Here is a 20,821-nt window from a genome sequence, read left to right on the forward strand (position 1 = left end):
CGGTGCAGTAGCCTAGTGGCTAAAGTGCTCTCCTTGCACATGCTGAGATCCCATATGGTGCCAGTTCTAGTCCTGGCAGCCCCACTTCCCATCCAGCTCCCTGCTTGTGGCCTGGGAAAGCAGTCGAGAATGGCCCAAAGCCTTGGGACCCTGTACCTGCATGGGAGACATGGAAGATGCTCCTGGCTTCAGATTGGCTCAGTTCCTGCCGCTGTGGTCACTTAGGGAATGAATCAATGGACAGAAGATCTTCTCTGTCTCTCCTCCTCTCTGTATATCTGACTTTCCAATAAAAATAAATAAATCTTTTAAAAAATAAAATATACAACAAAGAATAGTAAGACAGTATGATATTGGCATAAAATAGATCAGTGGAAGAGAATATAGATTTTCAAACTCATGCATTTATAGACATCTGATCTTGGATAGCCACAGGCATAAAAACGAAACTAAACCCTCTCTATCACTTTGTGAAACAGTGAACCCAAAATGCATTTAAGATCTAAATGTAAGGCATGAAGCTACTAGAAGAACACAGGGAAAGTGCATCAGGACTTTGGAATGGCCAAGGGTTTTTTCAGTAACATCTCCAAAGCACAGGAAGCCAAAGAAAAAAAAAAAGACAAGATTTTATCGCACCATAGAACTTCCATACAACAAAGCAAACAATCAACACACTAAAGAGACACGTTACAGAATTGAAGAAAATGAGTTGTACATCTGACAAGAGGTAATAAACAATATAGAAATAACTTGAAGAACTCAACACCAAAATAGGATTAATCCAATTAAAGAATGGGCAGTTGATTTGAACAGTTTCCCAAGGAAGACATACAAAAAGGCCATCTTGTACATGAAAAACTGCTCCTTGCCGATCATCAAAGAAATGCAAATCAAGTCACAGTGAGGGGTAGATGCTTGGCACCAAGGTTAGAATGCTGCTTATGGTGTCTTCCTTGTTTGAGTCCTAGCTTCACTGTCTTCCTGCTAATGCACAGGCTGAGGCCACAGGTGATGCTTTAAGTACTTGCTTTCTGCCGTGCTCCAGACCTTAGCCTGGCCCAGGCACAACTGCTGCAGGCATTTAGGGAGTAAGCCAGCAAATGGAAGACGTCTCTCTCCCTTTGAAAAAAAAGGAATAAAAACAAAACAAAGTAAAACACACACACACAACGTTAAGGGCCGACACTGTGGTATAGGGGGTTAAGCCACCACCTGCAGAGCAGGCATCCCATGTGGGCACCTGTTCAAGTCCTGGCTACTCCACTTCTAACCAGATCCCTTTAATATAGCTGGGAAAGCAGCAGAAGATGTCCCAAGTGCTTGGGCTCCTGCACCCATGCGGAAACCCACAAGAAACTCCTGGCTTCAGCCTAGCCCACCGCAGGCCATTGCAGCTATTTGGAGAGTAAAGCAACAGATGAAAGACATCTTTCTGTAACTCTTGCTTTCCAATAAATTAAAAAAAAAATATTTCTAAAGGTTTAAAAGTCATGAAGTTCAACAAATCAACTACCCCAGCCATGTGTTAGCAGTGAAAATCTGGGCAAACGGAGACTAAGGTGGACTATGTCAGCCAGTGGATTCTGCAATGATTTCATCATGCTTGGAATGGAGAGACTGGCAGCAATTCATAACTGTTGAGTTATCAAAACCACTTGAGCAAGACCCTCGGAGCATGCCCCGTGTCGGGGACCTGAGATGGGTGGGAGGCTGGGTGGGGTTTCTTTCTTTACCTCCCTCTTCACCCCAGATACAAAAAAAAAAAAAAAAAATTTTCCTGTAGCCCTTGACCCTTTGTACCCTGATCATCTATGTAAAGATTGTCAAAAATAAAGGAAAAAGAAGTTTTTTTAAGGTTTAAAAACTCATGAAGTTCACCTTGCTCTAGTACATTGATTATGCTCACAAAGGAAAAGAAAACAAGTGCTGGTGAGAATGTGAGGGAAAGAAATCCCTAGCACGCTGTCAACAGAAGTGTAGACCGGGATAGCCATGTGAAAAGCGATATGCTGCTTCCTCAGAACACTACAAAGAGAGCTGCCATATGGCCCAAAGCTCTACTATATACTCCGTGCAAATGGACGCTAACAAATACCGGCCCTCCCGTGTTTATTGCAACACTATTCACAACAGCTAAGGAATGAAAACAACCTGAGTGTCCATCAACTAATGCATGGGTGGTGCTTAAAGATGATAATATGCTGTTCAGCCATTAAAACATGAAATCTTGGCGTTTGCAAGTGGTTAGAATTGGAGATCATTATACTGAGTAAACTAAGTCAGGCACAAGAAGACAAACAGCACCTTAGCTCACTCGTGTGGAATCTCAACAAGTTAATCTCATAGAGGTTGGGAATACAGTGATTGTCAGAGGCACAGGGGGAGGAATGGGTGGGAAAAGTGCGAAGTTGCAGTTATGGGGAAACAAAGTCTGATGTTCTGTGGCACAGTAAGCTTATGGTAGATTATAATAGCTTCAAGTAGATACTGCTCATAAAAGGATTCTGTTTTTTTTTATTTTACCATAAGGAAATATAATGTTTCAGAAAACAGATGTAGGTTACTCTCATTTGAGTATTACACAATATATACAGGTATTGAAACATCGCATAGTATCTATTAATATGTATGCATTAGATGTTCTTATATCTGTTAGAAATACAATTTTCTGGGCTTGAGGCAGTAGCCTAGCAGCTAAAGTCCTCACCTTGAATGCATGCCGGGATCCCATATGGGTGCTGGTTCTAATCCCAGAGGCCCCACTTCCCATCCAGCTACCTGCTTGTGGCCTAGGAAAGCACTCAAGGACGGCCCAAAACCTTGGAACCCTGCATGGAAGACCTGGAAGAAACTCCATGCTCCTGGCTTTGGATTAGCTCCAGCCATTGCGGCCACTTTGGGAGTGAAACATCAGACGGAAGATCTTCCTCTCTTTTCTGTCTCTCCTCCTCTTTGTATATCTTTTTCTAATAAAAATAAAATAAATCTTTAAAAAAAGTGAATAAGACCATTATCAGCACATTGGTATCCACAGACTCTAGCCAAGTGTCTAGTCCTGGGACCAGGCATGAAGGGCAGCTGTCTCAGTTGGGACCCCAGGAACTGATCATCCAGCTCTTCAGTTCACAGATTTTCTGGGGTCACAGCCTGAAGCAGAAAAAAAGGGTCCAGCTAACCTAGCCTTTGTTACATGTTTATACTTAACTTACCTGCAGTGGGAGAAGAGAAGTACGTGAAGGAAACCAAAGGGGGAGCAAAAGAATGGATGTGCGTTTGCTCCTGAGCAAGAAACCACACTGGCAAGTGGCACATGGGCTATTGAGTGAGGCACATCTCTTTTGCATGCCACACTCAGCATCCCACTGCAGGGAAACCCAGGAAAGCCTTGGCAGGGCATCTGAGTGAGCAGAGAGAGACGCCAGCCCACCAGTCTGATAAATGCACCGTAAGAAATCAGAATAAGTGTTGTGTCAGGATAGCTCTCAGCATCAAAGGAGGGTTCCCAGGGGTGTGGCTTAAAAAGAAGGGCAAGAGTATTCTTGAACTAGGGTTTGAAGAATGAGCATCAGCTACCCAAATGAAGAGGTGAAGACTCTTTCTAGGAGGAAGAAATTGCTTTTAAGGGGGAAAAAAAATGTCCTATGATGAAAAACTTTTGCCTTATTCAGGGAACTGAGAGGAGGCCCAAATGGGTGAAAGACAGCGAGGTAGGGCTGGAAGGCAGCACAGCTAAATCAAGATGTTCCTTATTATCTTACAAGAATGTATGTAAGTGGTTTAATACATGTTCCCACACCCACCTTATTATGTGTTTATTTTTATTATTTCAAGGGCAAAGTGGGAGACAGATCATGACCTCCCATTGATTGATTCACTCCACAAATGCATGGCACAGTTGGGACTGGGCCAGGCTACCGCCTGGAGCCAGAAACCCCTTCTGGGTCTCTCATGTGAGTGTTAGAGAGCCACGTACTTGAGCTGTGCATTTGCAGTAAGCCAGATGGGAAGCAGAGGTGGCACAGTGATGTGGGTGTCCCAGGCAGTGACTTAACCCACTGTGCTACAATGCCAGTCCAAGAAGATATGTTAAACTGAGTTTTGGTAATGGCTATGCCTTGAAGGATGAGTATTGAACAAGTACAGAGGAATTGCCTGCAATAACTCTCAAACATAAAGGCTGTAGAGAAAAGAATGATAGAAGATGAGGCTGAAAATACACACTAAGAGCTTGCTGCAAGATCTAAACAGCAGTGAGGTCTTAGACAAAAGCAGTGATAATGATGTAGTGGGGATTTAGAAAGAGGGACACAGGGCACACCAAAGCCTTCTTCCTTGGAGAACTGAATGAGAATTCTGCCACTGACAGAACAGCAGAACTGTGGGATCAGGTGATGTCTGATTTGTGGAGTTTTGAGTTTGAAGTGATTGTGGGCCACTCACAAGAACCACATAGGAAGTAACCTGTATGGAAAGGGATTGTGAAAAATATCCCTTGCAGTGAAGGGATAATCCATGCAAAGGCCTGAAGAAGGTCAGGATATTTTGGGAACAAAATTAAAATGTTCCGTCTGGTTGCAGCATGAAATATGGCAGAGGAACAGTAAGGAAAATGCAGGGAATCCAAAAATGATGTCAGAGTAGCCACTGGAGGCCAGATCAGGAAGGACTTGTGAATCAAGAGGGTGAGACTGGTCCTGAGGAACCATAAGCCTGCTGGAGGTTTAAAACAGGATGTGACAAAACCATGCATATCTTCTGAAAAGACAGCTGTGGTTGTAGCATGGAGAACCTATTAGAGGCAGGCGAGATGAAGGCTGTCACTGTATGTCGGGTGAGAGGTTAAGCTGTCTTAGGCAAGGGTAGTAGGAATGGAGAAAAGCAGCAGCTGGGTTTGAATTAAAAAGATATAGTACTGGTCCTGGAGCAGTAGCTCAATGCTTAAATCCTCGCCTTGCACACGCCAGGATCCCGTGTGAATGCTGGTTCATGTCCCAGCTGCTTTATTTCCCATCCAACTCACTGCCTGTGGCCTTGGAAAGCAGCAGAAGATGGCCCAAAGCTTTGGGACCCTGTACCCTTGTGGGAAACTTAGAGGAGGCTCCTGGTTTTGAATCAACTCAGCTGTGGCTGTTGTGGCCACTTGGGGAGTGAACCTGAGGCTGGAAGATCTTTCTTTCTGTAAATCTTTCTTTTAAATAAAAATAAAAAAAAATTTTAAAGATATGGTACTTAATTAAATGAAAGATAGGAATCAAGGGATTCTTCCAGTTTCAACCTTGGGCAACTGGGTGAAAAGTGTTTGCTATTCGTTAAGGTAGGAAATACAAGAAATGGACTGGTTTCTCCGTGTGTGTGAGGATGTTGGAGGTGAGCTCCATGGGCATCTGGAATTGCCTATTTGTTTTTTTGAGAAACAAAGCTCCCATACACTTTTTCACTCCGTTAGATACCTGTAATGGCCTGGACTGTATCAGGACAAAGCTGGGAGCTGGGAATTTCATTCAGATCTCCCATGTGAGGGCAAAATCTCAGGTACTTGAGCCATCACTGTTCCCTCCCAGGGTGTACATTGGCAGGGAGCTAGAATCAGGGTCCAAAATGGGAAGTTGAACCCAAGCAGCTGGGCATTTTAACTGCCAAGACCAAATGCCCACTCTTAGATCTTGAGTTTTATGTGCCTATGGGGTACAAATGTGAATGTAATTCAGGGAAAGTGGGTAGGCAAGAATGAGAGATTTGGTTTAGGTGTAGTGGGAAGATAGCTGGGTAGCCTAGACAGGGTGTTGAACATGGCAAAGTCTAGATAGACTAAATAAGGAGAAAGTGAATAAAGGAGAAATGATAAAGAAATAGATGAAATATATGGGAAAAGGTGTGTTACTTTTTCCCTATACCTTGAGCAATTGGTAACACAGGACACTGATCCCCGAAAAAAAAGGAGTGATTGAGGTGTGTCCGTGTAATTGTCCAAGCTGACTGCCTGGACAGAATTCCAATCCACTGGGCAGAAGAGGAGAACTCTGATAGAACCCAGAAGTCTTGCTGAGTTGAGGAAACAGCATTTGAGCAGACTAAGACAGCTCCATTTCACTGGCCGATTGGCACACCAAGAAGACTCTGAGGATCTGGTCTCTTTGGGCTTCTCGGTTGATACAGATATGTGGATAAGAAGACCGCCAAGTGCTGGAGAAAGAACCACCAGAAAAATGGGCTGGGAGATCTGGGAATGACAGGACATTTTAGTAGTGGAACAAAATTAGTGATAATACAGTTGAGCCATGTTTGCTTCTCAATCCTAGCCCCATAAAGTCTTTTTTTTTTATATTTTTATTACAAAGTCAGATATACAGAGAGGAGAAGAGACAGAGAGGAAGATCCTCCGTCCGATGATTCACTCCCCAAGTGAGCACAACGGCCAATGCTATGCCGATCCGAAGCCAGGATCCAGGAATTTCCTCCAGGTCTCCCACATGGGTGCAGAGTCCCAAGGCCTTGGGTTGTCTTTGACTGCTTTCCCAGGCCACAAGCAGGGAGCTGGATGGGAAGCAGGGCTGCTGGGATTAGAACCGGTGCCCACATGGGATCCTGGCGCATTCAAGGCGAGGACCTCAGCCACTAGGCCACGCCGCCGCGCCCCAGTCTTTTTTTTTTTTTTAAGAGGGACAATTTTTTAATTATCTGGACTATACTTTTTTTTATCTTTTTTTTTTATGTTGCATTATGTGACACAGTTTCATAGGCTCTGGGATTTCCCCCAACCCCTCCCCGTGCCCTTCCCCCATAGTGGATTCCTCCACCTTGTTGCAGTATTACAGTTCAAATTCAGTCAAGATTCTTTCTTTGCATACATATACCAAGCATGGAGTCCAGCATCTTATTGTCCAGGTAAATTCAATGGTTTCTTGGGGAGACCATCTCTGGTCTGAAGGCAGAGGTGGCAGAATATCCTCCCAATCAATTAAAATCCACAACATAACATCAACAACAATTTACAACATTTAATTGACAAGGTATTGAGTAACCAATATGATAAAAAAAATGCAAGTTCTTAACCACATCTTGTGACTACTTCATTGACATTTCAATTTCAGTTTATACACAGAACTGGCTGCTATCCACCTTAAAATGGCTTTAGGGTACTATTCAGCTATCTCGTGTCTATTTTCATTTTTGTATTTAGCAGTTTATAGTGTTGAAGCATAATTTTGCTGAACTTGGCAGATTTTAGGATAGTCTAAACTGGTTTATAACTCTAACAAGGCATTTATCAACAGTTGAGGTGCAGTATAGTTTTAGGAGGGGTGTGCAGAGAAATCTTTAATACCTTAGTGAGGAGTAACTAATCTTTGTGTCCTACCCAGTAAGGTATATGGATCCGCACTGACCATTTCCTGTCTGGTTCTAAGCTTTCCTGTTTTCTGTCTGTCTATTCTAATTTTTTTTTTGTTTGCTTTTTTGTGGGGGTGGGGGTGGCTCCGGAGCGACCCTGATGGTCATTGCAGGAGAGGGTGGGGATCCAAAGTTGGAACTAAGTAAGGACCAGAGAAAGCTCCTCTCCCTAGTCCCGAAGGAAGTTTACTGTTCTTCTGTTGCTGCGGACCGCTCAGGGCTCCTGGCTGTTGAACTGATGACCTTTGATCCTGTGAGGAAGGATTTGGGCTTCTTGCATCCCATGTGGTAGATCCAAACGAGGGTGGGTGACCTCAGAGTTCTCGGTCTCCAAAGGCACTCCACTTCCCCGTTGTCTCCTTGGCCCATAAAGTCTAAAACAACAAACCTTGAAAGGATCAAAGTGCCTCCAAGTAACTTAACTGGATTTCCAAATAAAGAATGCATACATATCCTGTGTCCAACACTGGTAAAATCCAGATGACTGGCACTCGGTCAGAAATTACCAAGCAACTTGGAAAAGCATGAAAATCGAACCCATAATGAGGAGAAACAGATCTGGAGATGACACAAATGAATTGTACAGCATATTCCGTATGTTCAGAGGTAGAGGCAAGTAAAAAGATACTGAAGAAAAGCATGAAAGAGGTAAAAAGATATTCCTAAAAATAAAAAAAAAAGCAATGGAGGGATCATTAGCAAATTATGCACTGTAGAAGAAAATAATAGTAAAGTAGAAGATCTGTTGGTGGAAAATATTTTTTAAAATGAAGCTACCCAATAAACAAACAGCATCAGTGAGCTGTGAGACTTCAAACAGCCTAATACCTGTATAATTGTGTTCATGCTTAGGTGTGTGTGACTGTTTCCAAAAGGCCTTCTCTATTCTGGACAGCACACTCGTTCTTGTGGATACTCCTTCAAGGTGTCTTCTTTGGCTTATCATTGGCACAACTCCATCTGCTCCGTGTGTGAAGTTTGGCTGTCAGGAGCAGGGAGGAGGTCATTGTCCCTCTTGAGAAGCAGAGCTGAAAATGTGTGCCAGATGCTTGCTGACAGCTATCTCTCCAGACTTCTGAGGAAGGCTATTTGGGGGGAGCAGAGCCAAAGGAGGGAAGCCTGAGGGCATGCAGGAAACCCTGGGGACAGTCATTGAGATCACCTCCATTTTTCCTTCCTCTGTCTGCTTCAAATATATCAATGTGAGAACTTCAGTGATGTTTTTGAAGATTATTGGTTTGCAAGGCACAACAACAGAGAGGGAGAGAAAGAGTTCTTCCATTAGATGGCTCATTCCCCATATGGCTATACAGGCCAGGGCTGGGTCAGGCCAAAGCCAGGCGCCTAGGATTCCATCTGGGTCTCCCACATGAGTGACAGGGCTTCAAGTATAAGAGCATCTTCTGCTGCCTTCCCAGGCACATTAATAGGAAGCTGGATTGGAAGCCACATAGCCAGGACTCAAACTGACACTTCCAGTTTGAGTAGCTTAACATGCTGCACCACAACCTGCCGAACCCTCCAGTGATGCTCTAAGGTAATAAAAATCCCATGGTCACATCAAATTGCCAATTTCAATATTACAAGTCCAGGCTTATGTAGTAGTTACAACTTTCAGTACAGTCGAAGCTGCATTTACTTCCTCTCCCCCACATTATGATTTAATGCAGCCCACAAATGCAGTTATGATTTAATAAGGTAGGTGATGCCTGCTTTTTCTTTTTCCTGACCACCCCTCTCAAACCTCTGCAGATGTTGTTTGTGACCTCTCTGCTTTTGCTGTGTGGGGCAGAGAGCATGAGTACTTAGACCTAGGGTAGTGTCTGCATCCTGTGAGTGTTTTCGAAGCCCCTTTCCATGTGAGCAGTCTCTCCTTGGCACATCTGATGTGAGTAATGCACTTGCCCTGGCCTGGCTGCTCACTCATTGTGCGACTCCATTCCACAAAGGTGGGGCTCCTAGACCTCTCCCGTAGGGAGGTATTCACACCGCTCACCCTTCCTCTAGCACACAGTTTCTTTTCTGCTTGATCACAGCAGGCCTTTATGATTCCCTAATTCAGGCGTGTCTTCAACTACCAACCCATTCAATATCCGAAAATTATCACCTGAGGGCTTGGTTAAAATCTTCTTTCAGCATCCTGTTACCATGATTTGGTTTGGATTTATGATTCGGAGGAAAGATAATCTGATAGTAAGCCAGCATTTTGCTTATTGCTTGAGCATCTACTGGGCGCAGCCACTGCCCTTGCAAGCTGTCCAGTCTAGTGCAGCCGACAGACTGTTAGCCGCTGGCTGAATTCTGCCCACAGACATATTTTGGCAGATTCACACAAGCTTTTGACTTTTTTATTTTTAAATCCATTGCCAATATTTACAAATTGAGAAATTTTGCCTTAAAAAAAAATTCCAACTCTATGACTTGGGGGCAGGGGGAACACCAGAAAGTGTAGTCTCCCTGGGCCTGTGGTGTTGCCTGGCCAGTTAGCCAGCAGTGGTGGAGGCCTCCATTCCTGGGAGCATGTGGTCTCCAGATGGCCTCCGTCCCCTCTGGGATCTCGCACTGCAGCCAAGCGTCCCTCGCTGTTAATCGTCCATGTGCTCACACAGTTTCATTTTCTTAAAGAAGTAAGTGGACTATTTCTGGTACTCTTGTCTCTAAATAAGGGAGAAAGCAACAGATAGACCAGGAAAACCACCGGAAAGAGAGAGAATTTGTTCAGAGATACAAAGTGGTTTTTTTGGTTTGTGTGGTGTGTGGTTATTGTTTGGTTTTGTTTTTGATAGAGCTCCCACCCATGTATTTATTCCCCAGATGCCTGCATTGGCCATGGCTGTGGGAAGGAGTTGGGGTCAGCGGTCCAGAACCCAATCCAGGTTTGTCACGAGGGTTCAGTAACCCAGTCACTTGAGCTATCATCACTGCCTCCCAGGAGGCAGTCCCCAACCCCCATGCAGATAGATATATTGGAAAGAACCCAGACAGCCCCACACCAACTCAGCCATTCACTGTTTTCTCCAGGGCCTCCAGGAGTGCAGGTGGTTGCGGAATCTGCATCAGCAAGAAGCTGGAACTGGGTGTAGAGTGCACGCTTGATCCCAAGTACTCTGGTGTAGGCTGTGGCTGCCTTAACTGCCAGGCTGGTGCTCACACCAGGGTTGGTTTTCTGACGCAACTACAGTTAACAGTGTGAGCTGCTGCAGAAGGCGACTGCATTCTCCTCCTGCTCTCATGCGTGTGACATTTGAGCTTGCAATACATGGGGAGATGTTTTCTGGCTTCTCTAGAAGGAATCCAAGACTTAGCTGAGGTCTGACCAAGAGGTAGCATGCGTGGGGAGGCGCTCCAAGGTGGTCACCACGTGGGCAGGGGGCAGCAGCTGATGAACTTCCTTGTCCTGGGATGACAGAGCAGTCTTATTGAAGGAGTTGTAAACGTTGTAACTATTTGTGCAAATTGTTCTTAGCAGTTTTAAAAATATAAGCCTCTTTTGTTGTTGTTTCCCCCCTTCCTCTGATTTTCATAAGTTCCTGATGCATTAAGAATGTCTCCCAACCATTTATCTGAGCTAGAGCCAAACAATTATTTTGAGGACAAGCTCCTGTGGAGTGCTCAAGGGCTTTCTCTTGGAGGTGGGGGGCCGGGGGAGGGGGGAGGAAGCCGTCTGCTGAGTCCTGTTCCAGTCAGCACCACAGCTCAGCTAGTTTTGAAAACCCTAAGTCTGGCCCTGATAAGTTTTGCAGGAGGACTCCCACGTGGGGTCCCTCCTCTCTCAGCTGAGTTTCTCAAAAGCCTTATGCCTCGCACACTTCAGCCAGCATTTGGTCTTGGTTTTCTGTTTTACGTTCAGATCAAGCCAGGCCAACTGAGAACTGCCTTCATGCACCACTTGTTTTACTGTACACATACACACACACCCCTACCCCCTTTGCCCAAAGCTGGAGATCACAGGGAATTTCCCTTAACTCTTAGGACCAGGAGTAGTTGTGATTCTCTGCTTTGCTTATGGACGATGTGAACCACAAGCTCAGTGCTCCCTGCTGTTTTAGACGTTAGGTGTCCTGGGGACAGAGTGGTGCTCTGGCGCTGTCCTCACCCCAGCTGCAGCTGCTGTTTTTCCCGTGCATATTTCCTCTTAGACTCCCAGGGATCATTTCATCAGCTTGTCCCCTATATAACTTGTTAAAACCTCTTTAACCTCATTTTGAATGAGGCAAGATGCGAGGGTATTAGCAACTTATCACTTACTGCAGACAGCTTACCAATTAGTTTTTATTTTATGTATTTCTTTTCCAAAGGTTTATTTATTTCATAAACAGGGAGGAGGAGGGAGAGTGAGGAATCTTGCCTGCAGCAGCCAGGTCTGGGCTGGGCTGAAGCCAAGAGTCTGGAACTGCGTTTGGGTCTCCTGTGTCTATGACAGGGGCCCAAGAACTCGGGCCATCTTCTGCTCCCTTCCCAGGTATATTAGTAGGGAACTGGATTGGAAGCTGGGTAGCTTCTATTCAAACCAGCACTGCTACAAGAGATGCTGATGTCACGGGTGATAGCTTAATTAGCTGTGCCGCAAGCTGACCCCTGAAGTTTTATTGTAACTCCTCTATTCTTTGTACATTCAGATCTGTCCCTTTTTTGTGAGTACCAGGAAAGGAATGCCTACCACATCTTATCCCAGAATTGACCTGGAAGATTCAGCAAATAGTGTACTTAGAGCCTGGAGGAAATAGACATTGCTTCTAACCCTGCTACTTCCCCAGGGTCTGGTTTTATGCTTTACTGGATTTCAGTTCCAAGCACCACATTTAAGCAGGAAGGCAGTGTGTGCCAGCATCAGACCGGCTGGCCCAGAGAGCCTCAGAAGCATCTAGTGTGGGACCTGGTTCTTCGCAAGCTAGGAGTCGAGCAGACGTTTTGGAGCCCTCAGCGTAAGCATGATTTGTGTATTTGGGCCTGTGCTTTGAAAGTAGTCGAATCTTGTTTTCCTGGTTCCCCCTGTGCCTGTGGGCTGGGTCTGGGGAACGTGGTCTGCCCAGGCCCACAGCAGCTCCGCCACAGTGACGTCTTTCGCTTTTCTTTTTCAGAGTATGATCGGCTGGGCTTCCTCCTGAAGCTGGACTCAAAACTGTGAGTAAAGTGCTAAGTACCCTGGCTCTAGGGTGGGAGTGTAACAATTTTAAAGTTGCTCTCATCAGCCCTTGGTGGTTGGCTGATTCCCTGGGACCTCTGTCTTCATGCTGTCCGCCAAATCCTAGAGTGAGTGCAACACCGCCAGCAGGGTCCTGTGGAGACTGGGGTGCTGACTGTCAGCACGGGCCTTAGATTCGCCTGGCACAAGGCAGTACCTTGCAGGGAGAAGCCACAGTCCCTCGTTTGAGTTGCAGCAGGGAGCAGTGGCTCCTCAGAGACATCTGCCTCCTGGCAGGCAGAGCCTTCTGTCACTGTCACTGCTACCTCAGGCCAACCTGCTCCGCTGTTGGCTATGCCCAAAACTCCATTTCCTTGCTAGACCACTTGGAAAACTTAAAAACCACTTCCTCCCCTGACACAGTTAATTGTCTCTGGATTTTCTTACATCTGGTACCAGTTGTCTCGTGAGGCTAGAATTAACTGTGTCAAAATTATTAATTTGTTAAAGGGTACAGGCTTGGAGCCAGGCAAAGCTTGGTTCAGATTTGATGGACATTTCTTCTTTTGGTGATTAACCTCTTTGATGCCTCAGTTTCCTCCTTCAGGTAAAAAAAACAGTGTAGTGAAGAGAGTTTCGGAAGTGGAATTAAATCCTAAGTTTATCCTGCTGGAAAAAAGATTTTGAAATCCACTCATACAAAATGTTCATTGATAATTCATGGATTTAAAATATTTATTTCACCAAAAATAAAATTAACTTTTCATTTCATTTTTCTATACTTTAAAGTACCCTAAGATTTATTTTCATTCTGCGTGAAAGAGAGACAGATCTTCCATCCTCTGGCGCACTCCCCAGATGCACGCCAACAGTCAGAGCTGGTGCAGGCCTGACCCAGGGTCCCAAGATTCAGTCCACGTCTCTCGAGCTCATGTGGGTGGCAGGAACCAGTGCACTCAAGCCATCACCCACTGCCTGCAAGGGTGTGCATCAGCAGGAAGCTGGATCAGCAGTGGAGGAGCCAGGACTTGAACAGGCACTCTGATATGGGCTATGACATCCTAAGTAGCAACCCAACTGCCACATCATGTCCTTGCCTCTCCATTTTGGCTTTCTTAGTTTCTCTAGGTCCTTGGTGATACTGGCATACATTTGCTAGGGTCTCAGTAAACACCAGAGGCTTGGCTGAAGGAATGGACAATGGGAGGATGTTTGTGCTGTTCCACTTTAGACCAATGTGTCTGGAGTTGCAGATCTAGCTGCCCTATGTAGATCATCAGCATGGTTCATGCTTAGTCTCTGCCTACAAACCCATCTTACCACCAACTGTGGCTCCCTTCTGTTGTAAGTGTGTTGTGGTATACCCGTGGCCCCTGTCCTGTACCGGACAGGCATCATTTTAGAAGATCAGAATCATGTCTCCTTCCTTTCCTCTCTCACATACAAGCTTGTCCACAGCTGTTAAAGTAATGACAATGGCTTTACCTACGTGCAGGTCATCAAAGCAGGGACTTTTTGGCCTTCCCACTGAATCAACTGGCATTCGGCTCCCTTTCCTTGACTCTGGATTCTTGACCATGAATTGAAGCATTATGACTCTCCCAGCTTTTTAAAAATATATATTTATTTGTTTTTATTGAAAAGTCAGATATAGAGAGGGGGAGAGACAGAGAAGAAGATCTTTCGATGGTTCACTCCCCAAGCGGCTGCAACAGCTGGAGCTGAGTCAATCCAAAGCCAGGAGCATGGAGCCTCTTCTGGGTCTCCCACATGGGTGCAGGGTCCCAAGGCTCTGGACCATCCTCAGCTGCTTTCCCAGGCCACAGGCAGGGAGCTGGATGGGAAGTGGGGCCACTGGGATTAGAACCGGCACCCATATGGGATCCCAGCATGCATTCAAGGTGAGGACTTTAGCTGCTAGGCTATGGCGCTGGGCCCTCTCCCAGCTTTTATAGGTTACAGGGCCACCTGTTCATACCAGACTGCTGGAGAGCTATCAGCCACATGTTTACATCTGGGGAGTGAGGCTTGGTTGGACTAGAAAGACACAGTCTTTAGTCTTAGAAAGTTCTTAATTTAACACTCTAGCCCCAAACAGACTGTATAAACCCTAAGCAGGTGAAATATCACCAAAATAGAAGCAGTGTAATAGTTACAAAGTCAAGTCATGTAGATGAACAAAGATATCTAATCTGGGACATGCTAACTAAAGTACTGAGCTGCCTCAACAGTGTCAGGAGGACCAGAAGGACACTGTGCCCTGCTCTCCTGGCAGAGGCTGTTGGGCAGTTTTCTGTCATGAACTAGGCCACTTCCATGACCCAGATGAACCGACTTAGTCTTGAGTCTAGGAAGTTGGCCTGGCCTCCTTGATTTAACTGTACTCTGAGGCATGAGCTAGAACTTTTCCTGCCTATTGCTGGAAAGGCCTTTCGAGTCCAATGTTACTTTTAGACAAAAGCACCAGTATACGGGCAAGGTTTCTGTTTGCTTATGGGGACACGTTGCCTTGTTAAGGATTCTGCTTTTGAGAGGAGAGGTGGGAACAGTTCCTTAGCCAACTCACATCTCCCCTGTGGAGTCCCTTCTTTCGTGAGTCCTGTACTCTCCCGACGTTCAGGCAAGGATCTGAACTTGCATCAGAACTTAATTTGATTTCTGCCTCTGTGTCTTAAATTGTATGTCCTTAGGTGATTTATTTTCGTTTTCTTTATGAAAAATAAATACTAGAAAATGTGAGTAGCCATACATATTTCTTTTCATTTGTCTTGATTTGGATTCATTAAACTTCCTGACTATAAAATTGATAAGTTCTGGACAGATGTTGTGACTCAGTGGATTGGCCCACTTTCTGCTAATTCTCTGCCTGCAAGCACCAGCATTCCATATGGGCGCCGAGTAGTGTCCTAGCGGCCCCACTTCCCCTTCCAGTTATCTGCTGGTGTCCTGGTAAGGCAGCAGAGGATGGCCCAAAGCCTTGGGACCCTGCACCCACATGGGAGATCCAGAAGAGGCTCCTGGTTCCTGGCTTTAGCTCAGTTCAGCTTTGGCTGTTGTGGCCCTTTGGGGAGTGAACCAGCAGATGGAAGATCTTTATCTCTCTTTCACTGCAAATCTGCCTTTCCTATAAAAATAAATAAATCTTTAAACAAATAAACAAACCACTGCCTGCAATGATGTATTCCTTATCAGAAAGGCCAGTTCAAATCTCACATCTGGCTTCTAATTCAGCTCCCTGTTCGTATGCCTGGGGAATTAGCAGATGATGCTCAGGTGCTTAGATTCCTGTCACCCATGTGGGAGACCAGGGTGGAGTTCCTGGCTCCAAGATTCAGCCTGACCCAGCCCCAGCCAGAGCAGCCTTTTGGGGGAATGAACCATTTGATAGAAGATCTCTCTCTCTCTCTGTCCCACTCTCTCACCCCCCTTCTCTCTCTCCCTGTCTCCGGCTTTCAAATAAATATACAAACATTGAGAAGAAATCTTACATTCTAGAAAATTTTCACCCTCTATCTCTTTAAATGTTTCTGCTGCCCTATTCTATCTTCAAAACTCTTATTAAATTCTAGACCATCTCATGCTAACCTCTGAATTCGTTCACGTCTCTTCCATATTTCCATCTTGCATTCTCTTGCACATTAAACTGGAACCCCGGAGGGCTTGAGGTAAAGGTGAATTAGAATCGAAGCTACAGCCTCAGGCCAAGGCTGCAGGACAGGTTACCACAGCTCTGGGTGAAACAGGGCAGAAATTTAATAAAACAACAGCTCTTGATGTTCATTGCCAAAGTTATTGTTCAGGTGAGCTGGGACCTCTAGCCTTGAACTCCTTGAAGATGCTCCAGACTGGCAGTGCCCGCAAGCACCCAGCAGCCGCCAGTGTCAGCCCTCTGCAGAGGAAGACAGGAAGTGCTCACCAGCAACTTTTCAAGGAACCAAACAGCTCATAGGAAAAAATAACTAACACACAGAGAAGCAAGCATCCACCAGTGAGAACCACTTAAAACAGAAGAGGAGATTTCTGAAATAGCAAGTCCACAGTTGATGAAATAATTACATATATTGTATTTAAGGAAGCAAGAGACAAACTTGAACTAGATGTATGGAATATGGAACCACAGAAAATAAAACACTAGATTACAAAAGCAGTGACCGCATCTAAGAACTCAATAGAAGGTTTTATTGGCAGACTAGATGCCATTGAAGACAGTTTGTGAAATGCAACTGCTATCAGAAGTTATTTATAGGAAGAGTTAGCAGGTCTTTTCTGTAATGAGCCAGTTGTCAATAGTTTAGCATTTCTAAGCCTTGTTGTTTCTGTTGAACTACTTAACCCTGCTGTGTAACATGGTGCGTAGATGAGTAAGCATGGCTATCCTCCAGTGAAACTCTATTTATGGACACTAAAACTTTCATATACTTTTAATGTATCATAAAATACGCCTTCCGAATTGTTTCCTTCCCATTAAAAATGTAAGAAACGTTATTAACTCAGAGTCATACAAAAATCAGGGGGTGGGTTGGCTTTGGCCCACAAGTCAGAATTGGCTGACCTTTCACTGAGAATGCAACACAGATAAATTATAGGAGAATGATTTTCTCACCCAAGTATTTTCTGTTAAATAGAAATACTCTTTTTTTTTATTAATAATTTGTTGTATTCTTGTTGACAATCTTTACATAGTTAATTACGGTAAAAAAAAAAAAGGTTCAGGGGGTATAGGGAAGTGGGTAATAGTATTATGTCCATATTGTTTCCATCATATATCTGAGATAAAGGGGGATATTGAGGGAGAAGCCCCACCCAGTTTCCCACCCACCCCAAGTCCCAGATACAGGGTATGCTCTGAGATCCTTGCTCAAGTGGTTTTAATAGTTCTCCAGTTATGAATCGCTGCCAGTATCGCTCGATGAGGTCGTCCACTGATTGACACAGTCCATCATAGGGTCTTCATTTGCCCAGTATATCACTGCCAGCATATAGCTGAGGTGGTTGATTGACTTGTTCTGTCCTCTGTCTTTTCTTGGTTAGGGTTCTGAGTCCAGCAGTTCGATTGGGGAGATCTCCAAAAAACTTTGAGGTATTCCCAGACCAGATTCTTGTATGTTCAAGCAAGCACAGGGCCCGATCAGCTGGTGGTTTCAATTGCTGGGTGGTTCTGTTTTCAGTCCTGACTTGCACTGGAACCAATGGGTGTTGCAGTCCAGTCTGGTTCTGCCCAGCACATACTTGGCCCTTACATCAACCAGTGAGAGCTGCAGCCTAGTCGGGGCGACCCACAATAACCCCCACCAGGCCCGCCCCCTACCCTGGTAAATAGAAATACTCTTAACATAGCTGTCTATCTAGTCATGAAGTCTAGAAATAGATATTTTGGATTTTAAAAATTTTGGTTTTTCTTTTTTTATATAGTCAGAAAGAGATCTTCCATCTGCTAGCTCACTCCCCCAGAATGCCTGGTGTAATAGTGTCTGGAACAGGCCGAAGCCAGGAGCCCAGAACTCAGTCTGAGCCTCCCACAGGTGTGGCAGGTAACTCAACTACTTGAGCTATCTCCCAGGTGCATGACAGCAGCAAGCTGGGTTTGGAAACAGCTCAAGCTCTATCAGGCACTCCTGGATACAGTGTGGGCGTTTCACACAGCGTCTTAACTGCTGGGCCAAACACTCACCCCATATATGGTTTTCTTTATTTTGTCTTTTTGGAATAAATAAATTGGTTTGTATTGCCTTTTGAGAATTCCCTGCTGCTTGTATCCACATGACAAAGTCACTTGTTATTGCTGTGAAATTACTCAAAGTACTCATGTGAAAATCTATCTTGTAACTGCAAGATCAGTCATTTGGGACAGCAGTAATTTTTGGTGACTAAAAATGTGGACTATGGAGTCAACCAAAAGTGAGTTTTTAGACCAAGGCCCACATTTTACTAGTCTAATCCTGAGTGAATATTTAAGCAACTAATTCTCAGTGTCTTGCTGTGAAGTAGGGATAATAGTCATAGCCTAAGAGTGAGACTCAGTCTGTTATATCTGGTCAGTATGTGGTGAACTGGACAGAGAGAACCCCCCACATGAGAGCTGGGGAGTGACTCATTGAATGGAGGTCTTCCTCTCTGTCTCTCCTCCTCACTGTATATCTGACTTTCCAATAAAAATAAACAAATTTAAAAAAAAAGAATTTTGAAGTTTTCTTCATTCAAAAAATTTTGGAAAATTTATCCCTATGAATTTTATTTGTTATTTTTTTAAAAGATTTATTCGTTTTTATTGAAAGGCGGATATACAGAGAGGAGAGACAGAGAGGAAGATCTTCTGTCCAATGGTTCACTCCCCAAATGACCGCAATGGCTGGAGCTGAGCCAATCCGAAGCCAGGAGCCAGGAGCTCTTCTGGGTCTCTCACACAGGTGCAGGGTCCCAAGGCTTTGGGCTGTCCTCAACTGCTTCCCCAGGCCACAGACAGGGAGCTGGATGGGAAGCAGGGCTGCCGGGATTAGAACCGGCGCCCATAAGGGATCCCGGGCGTGCAAGGTGAGGACTTTAACCACTATGCTATCGCGCCATGCCCAAGATTTATTTATTTTTATTGCAAAGTCAGATATACAGAGAGAGGGAGAGGCAGAGAGGAAAATCTTCCATCCGATGATTCACTCCCCAAGTGGCCGCAACGGCTGGAGCTGAGCCAATCCGAAGCCAGGAACCAGGAACCTCCTCCAGGTATCCCATGCAGGTGCAGGGTCCCAAGGCTTTGGGCTGTCCTCAACTGCTTCCCCAGGCCACAGACAGGGAGCTGGATGGGAAGTAGGGCTGCCGGGATTAGAACCGGCGCCCATAAGGGATCCCGGGCGTGCAAGGTGAGGACTTTAACCACTATGCTATCGCGCCGTGCCCAAGATTTATTTATTTTTATTGCAAAGTCAGATATACAGAGAGGAGGAGAGGCAGAGAGGAAAATCTTCCATCCGATGATTCACTCCCCAAGTGGCCGCAACGGCTGGAGCTGAGCCAATCCGAAGCCAGGAACCAGGAACCTCCTCCAGGTATCCCACGCAGGTGCAGGGTCCCAAGGCTTTGGGTCGTCCTCGACTTCTTTCCCAGGCCACAAGCAGGGAGCTGGATGGGAGGTAGAGCTGCCAGGATTAGAACCAGCACCCATATGGGATCCTGGGTGCATTCAAGGCAAGGACTTTAGCCGCTAGGCCATGCCGCCAGGCCCCAAAACTTCAAAATTTTAGTGAGAGAAATATTGCTAAATGGAGAGAGATTGCATGTTTTCTGATAGAAAGAAACTTAATGTTAAGATGTCAATCGAATATGTGGATTTTTCCCAACTGGATATGTTGGTTCTTTGTGTTCTCAGTCAACATCTCAGCAAGTCATTTTGCATATGTCAACAAATTTGTTTTGAAGTTTAAATGGAAAGGGAAAGAACCCACAGCCAAAATAATGCTGTTGAAAAACAAAGCTGTTCAGTTCACACCCCCTGGCTTTGGGCTGACAGTAAAGCTATGGTGTGGTCATGGCAAGAGACTAGCTGAATGAATCAGTGGAACAGGAGAGTGAGTCCAGAAATTGATGTACTACACAAATGTAGTGTGTTCACATTGACAGAGGACCAAGAACAATTCAGTGAAAGAAAATTGGTTTTCAACAAATGCTGCTAGATCCATTGTACATCTCTGTACAAATACATTACTCTTTCATGTTTCACAAAAATTAACTCAAAGTGAAATCTAAATAGACTTAAATGTAAAGCACAAAACTACAAAACTCCTAGAAGATAGGAGAAAATCTAGGTGATGTTGGAGTTTGGCAACAAATTTTTATTTACAAAGCCAAAAGCACAAATCCATGAAAGAACGAAAAACTGGTAAGTTGATTTTATTGAAATTTGGAACTTGTGCTCTGTGAAACACACTACCTAGAGAATAGCAGATTTGGAAAACGACGACAGAGGAGGAATGTATGTAAAGCACATATAAAGGGTTTGTATCTAAAATATAGAGAACACTCTTAAAAATTCAACTTTAAGAGAATAACCAGCCCAGTGAAAAGAAAGAGAAAAGATCTGAAGATAACACCCCACCATAGAAGATATGCAGATGGCAAATAAACATGTGAAAAATACTTGTGTCATGTCTGCAGAAGTGAAAATGAAAGCAATGATGACATACTATCACACACCTGCTAGATTGACTAAAATATAAATAACAAAACCTGATCATCCAGAATGCTGACAAGCATGTGAGGCAGCAGGGCTCCTCTCAGCAGGTGAGGGGTGCAGAATGACTGGATCCCTGCACA

At 44.8% G+C, this 20,821-nt stretch overlaps 1 protein-coding gene across 2 annotated transcripts in view; it reads left to right on the forward strand.

The window, feature by feature from the left end:
- ST3GAL3 (ST3 beta-galactoside alpha-2,3-sialyltransferase 3) overlaps nucleotides 1–20,821 on the forward strand; it is a 226,482-nt gene that overhangs the window by 100,703 nt on the left and 104,958 nt on the right. For both annotated transcript variants that reach the window (XM_058680079.1, XM_004591485.3), the window contains one exon: nucleotides 12,474–12,516. In XM_058680079.1, the coding sequence (XP_058536062.1) occupies nucleotides 12,474–12,516 (43 nt within the window). The remainder of the gene's footprint in view (nucleotides 1–12,473; nucleotides 12,517–20,821) is intronic.

Source organism: Ochotona princeps, chromosome 2 (assembly GCF_030435755.1).
Source record: "Ochotona princeps isolate mOchPri1 chromosome 2, mOchPri1.hap1, whole genome shotgun sequence".
NCBI classification, from domain to species: Eukaryota; Metazoa; Chordata; class Mammalia; order Lagomorpha; family Ochotonidae; genus Ochotona; species Ochotona princeps.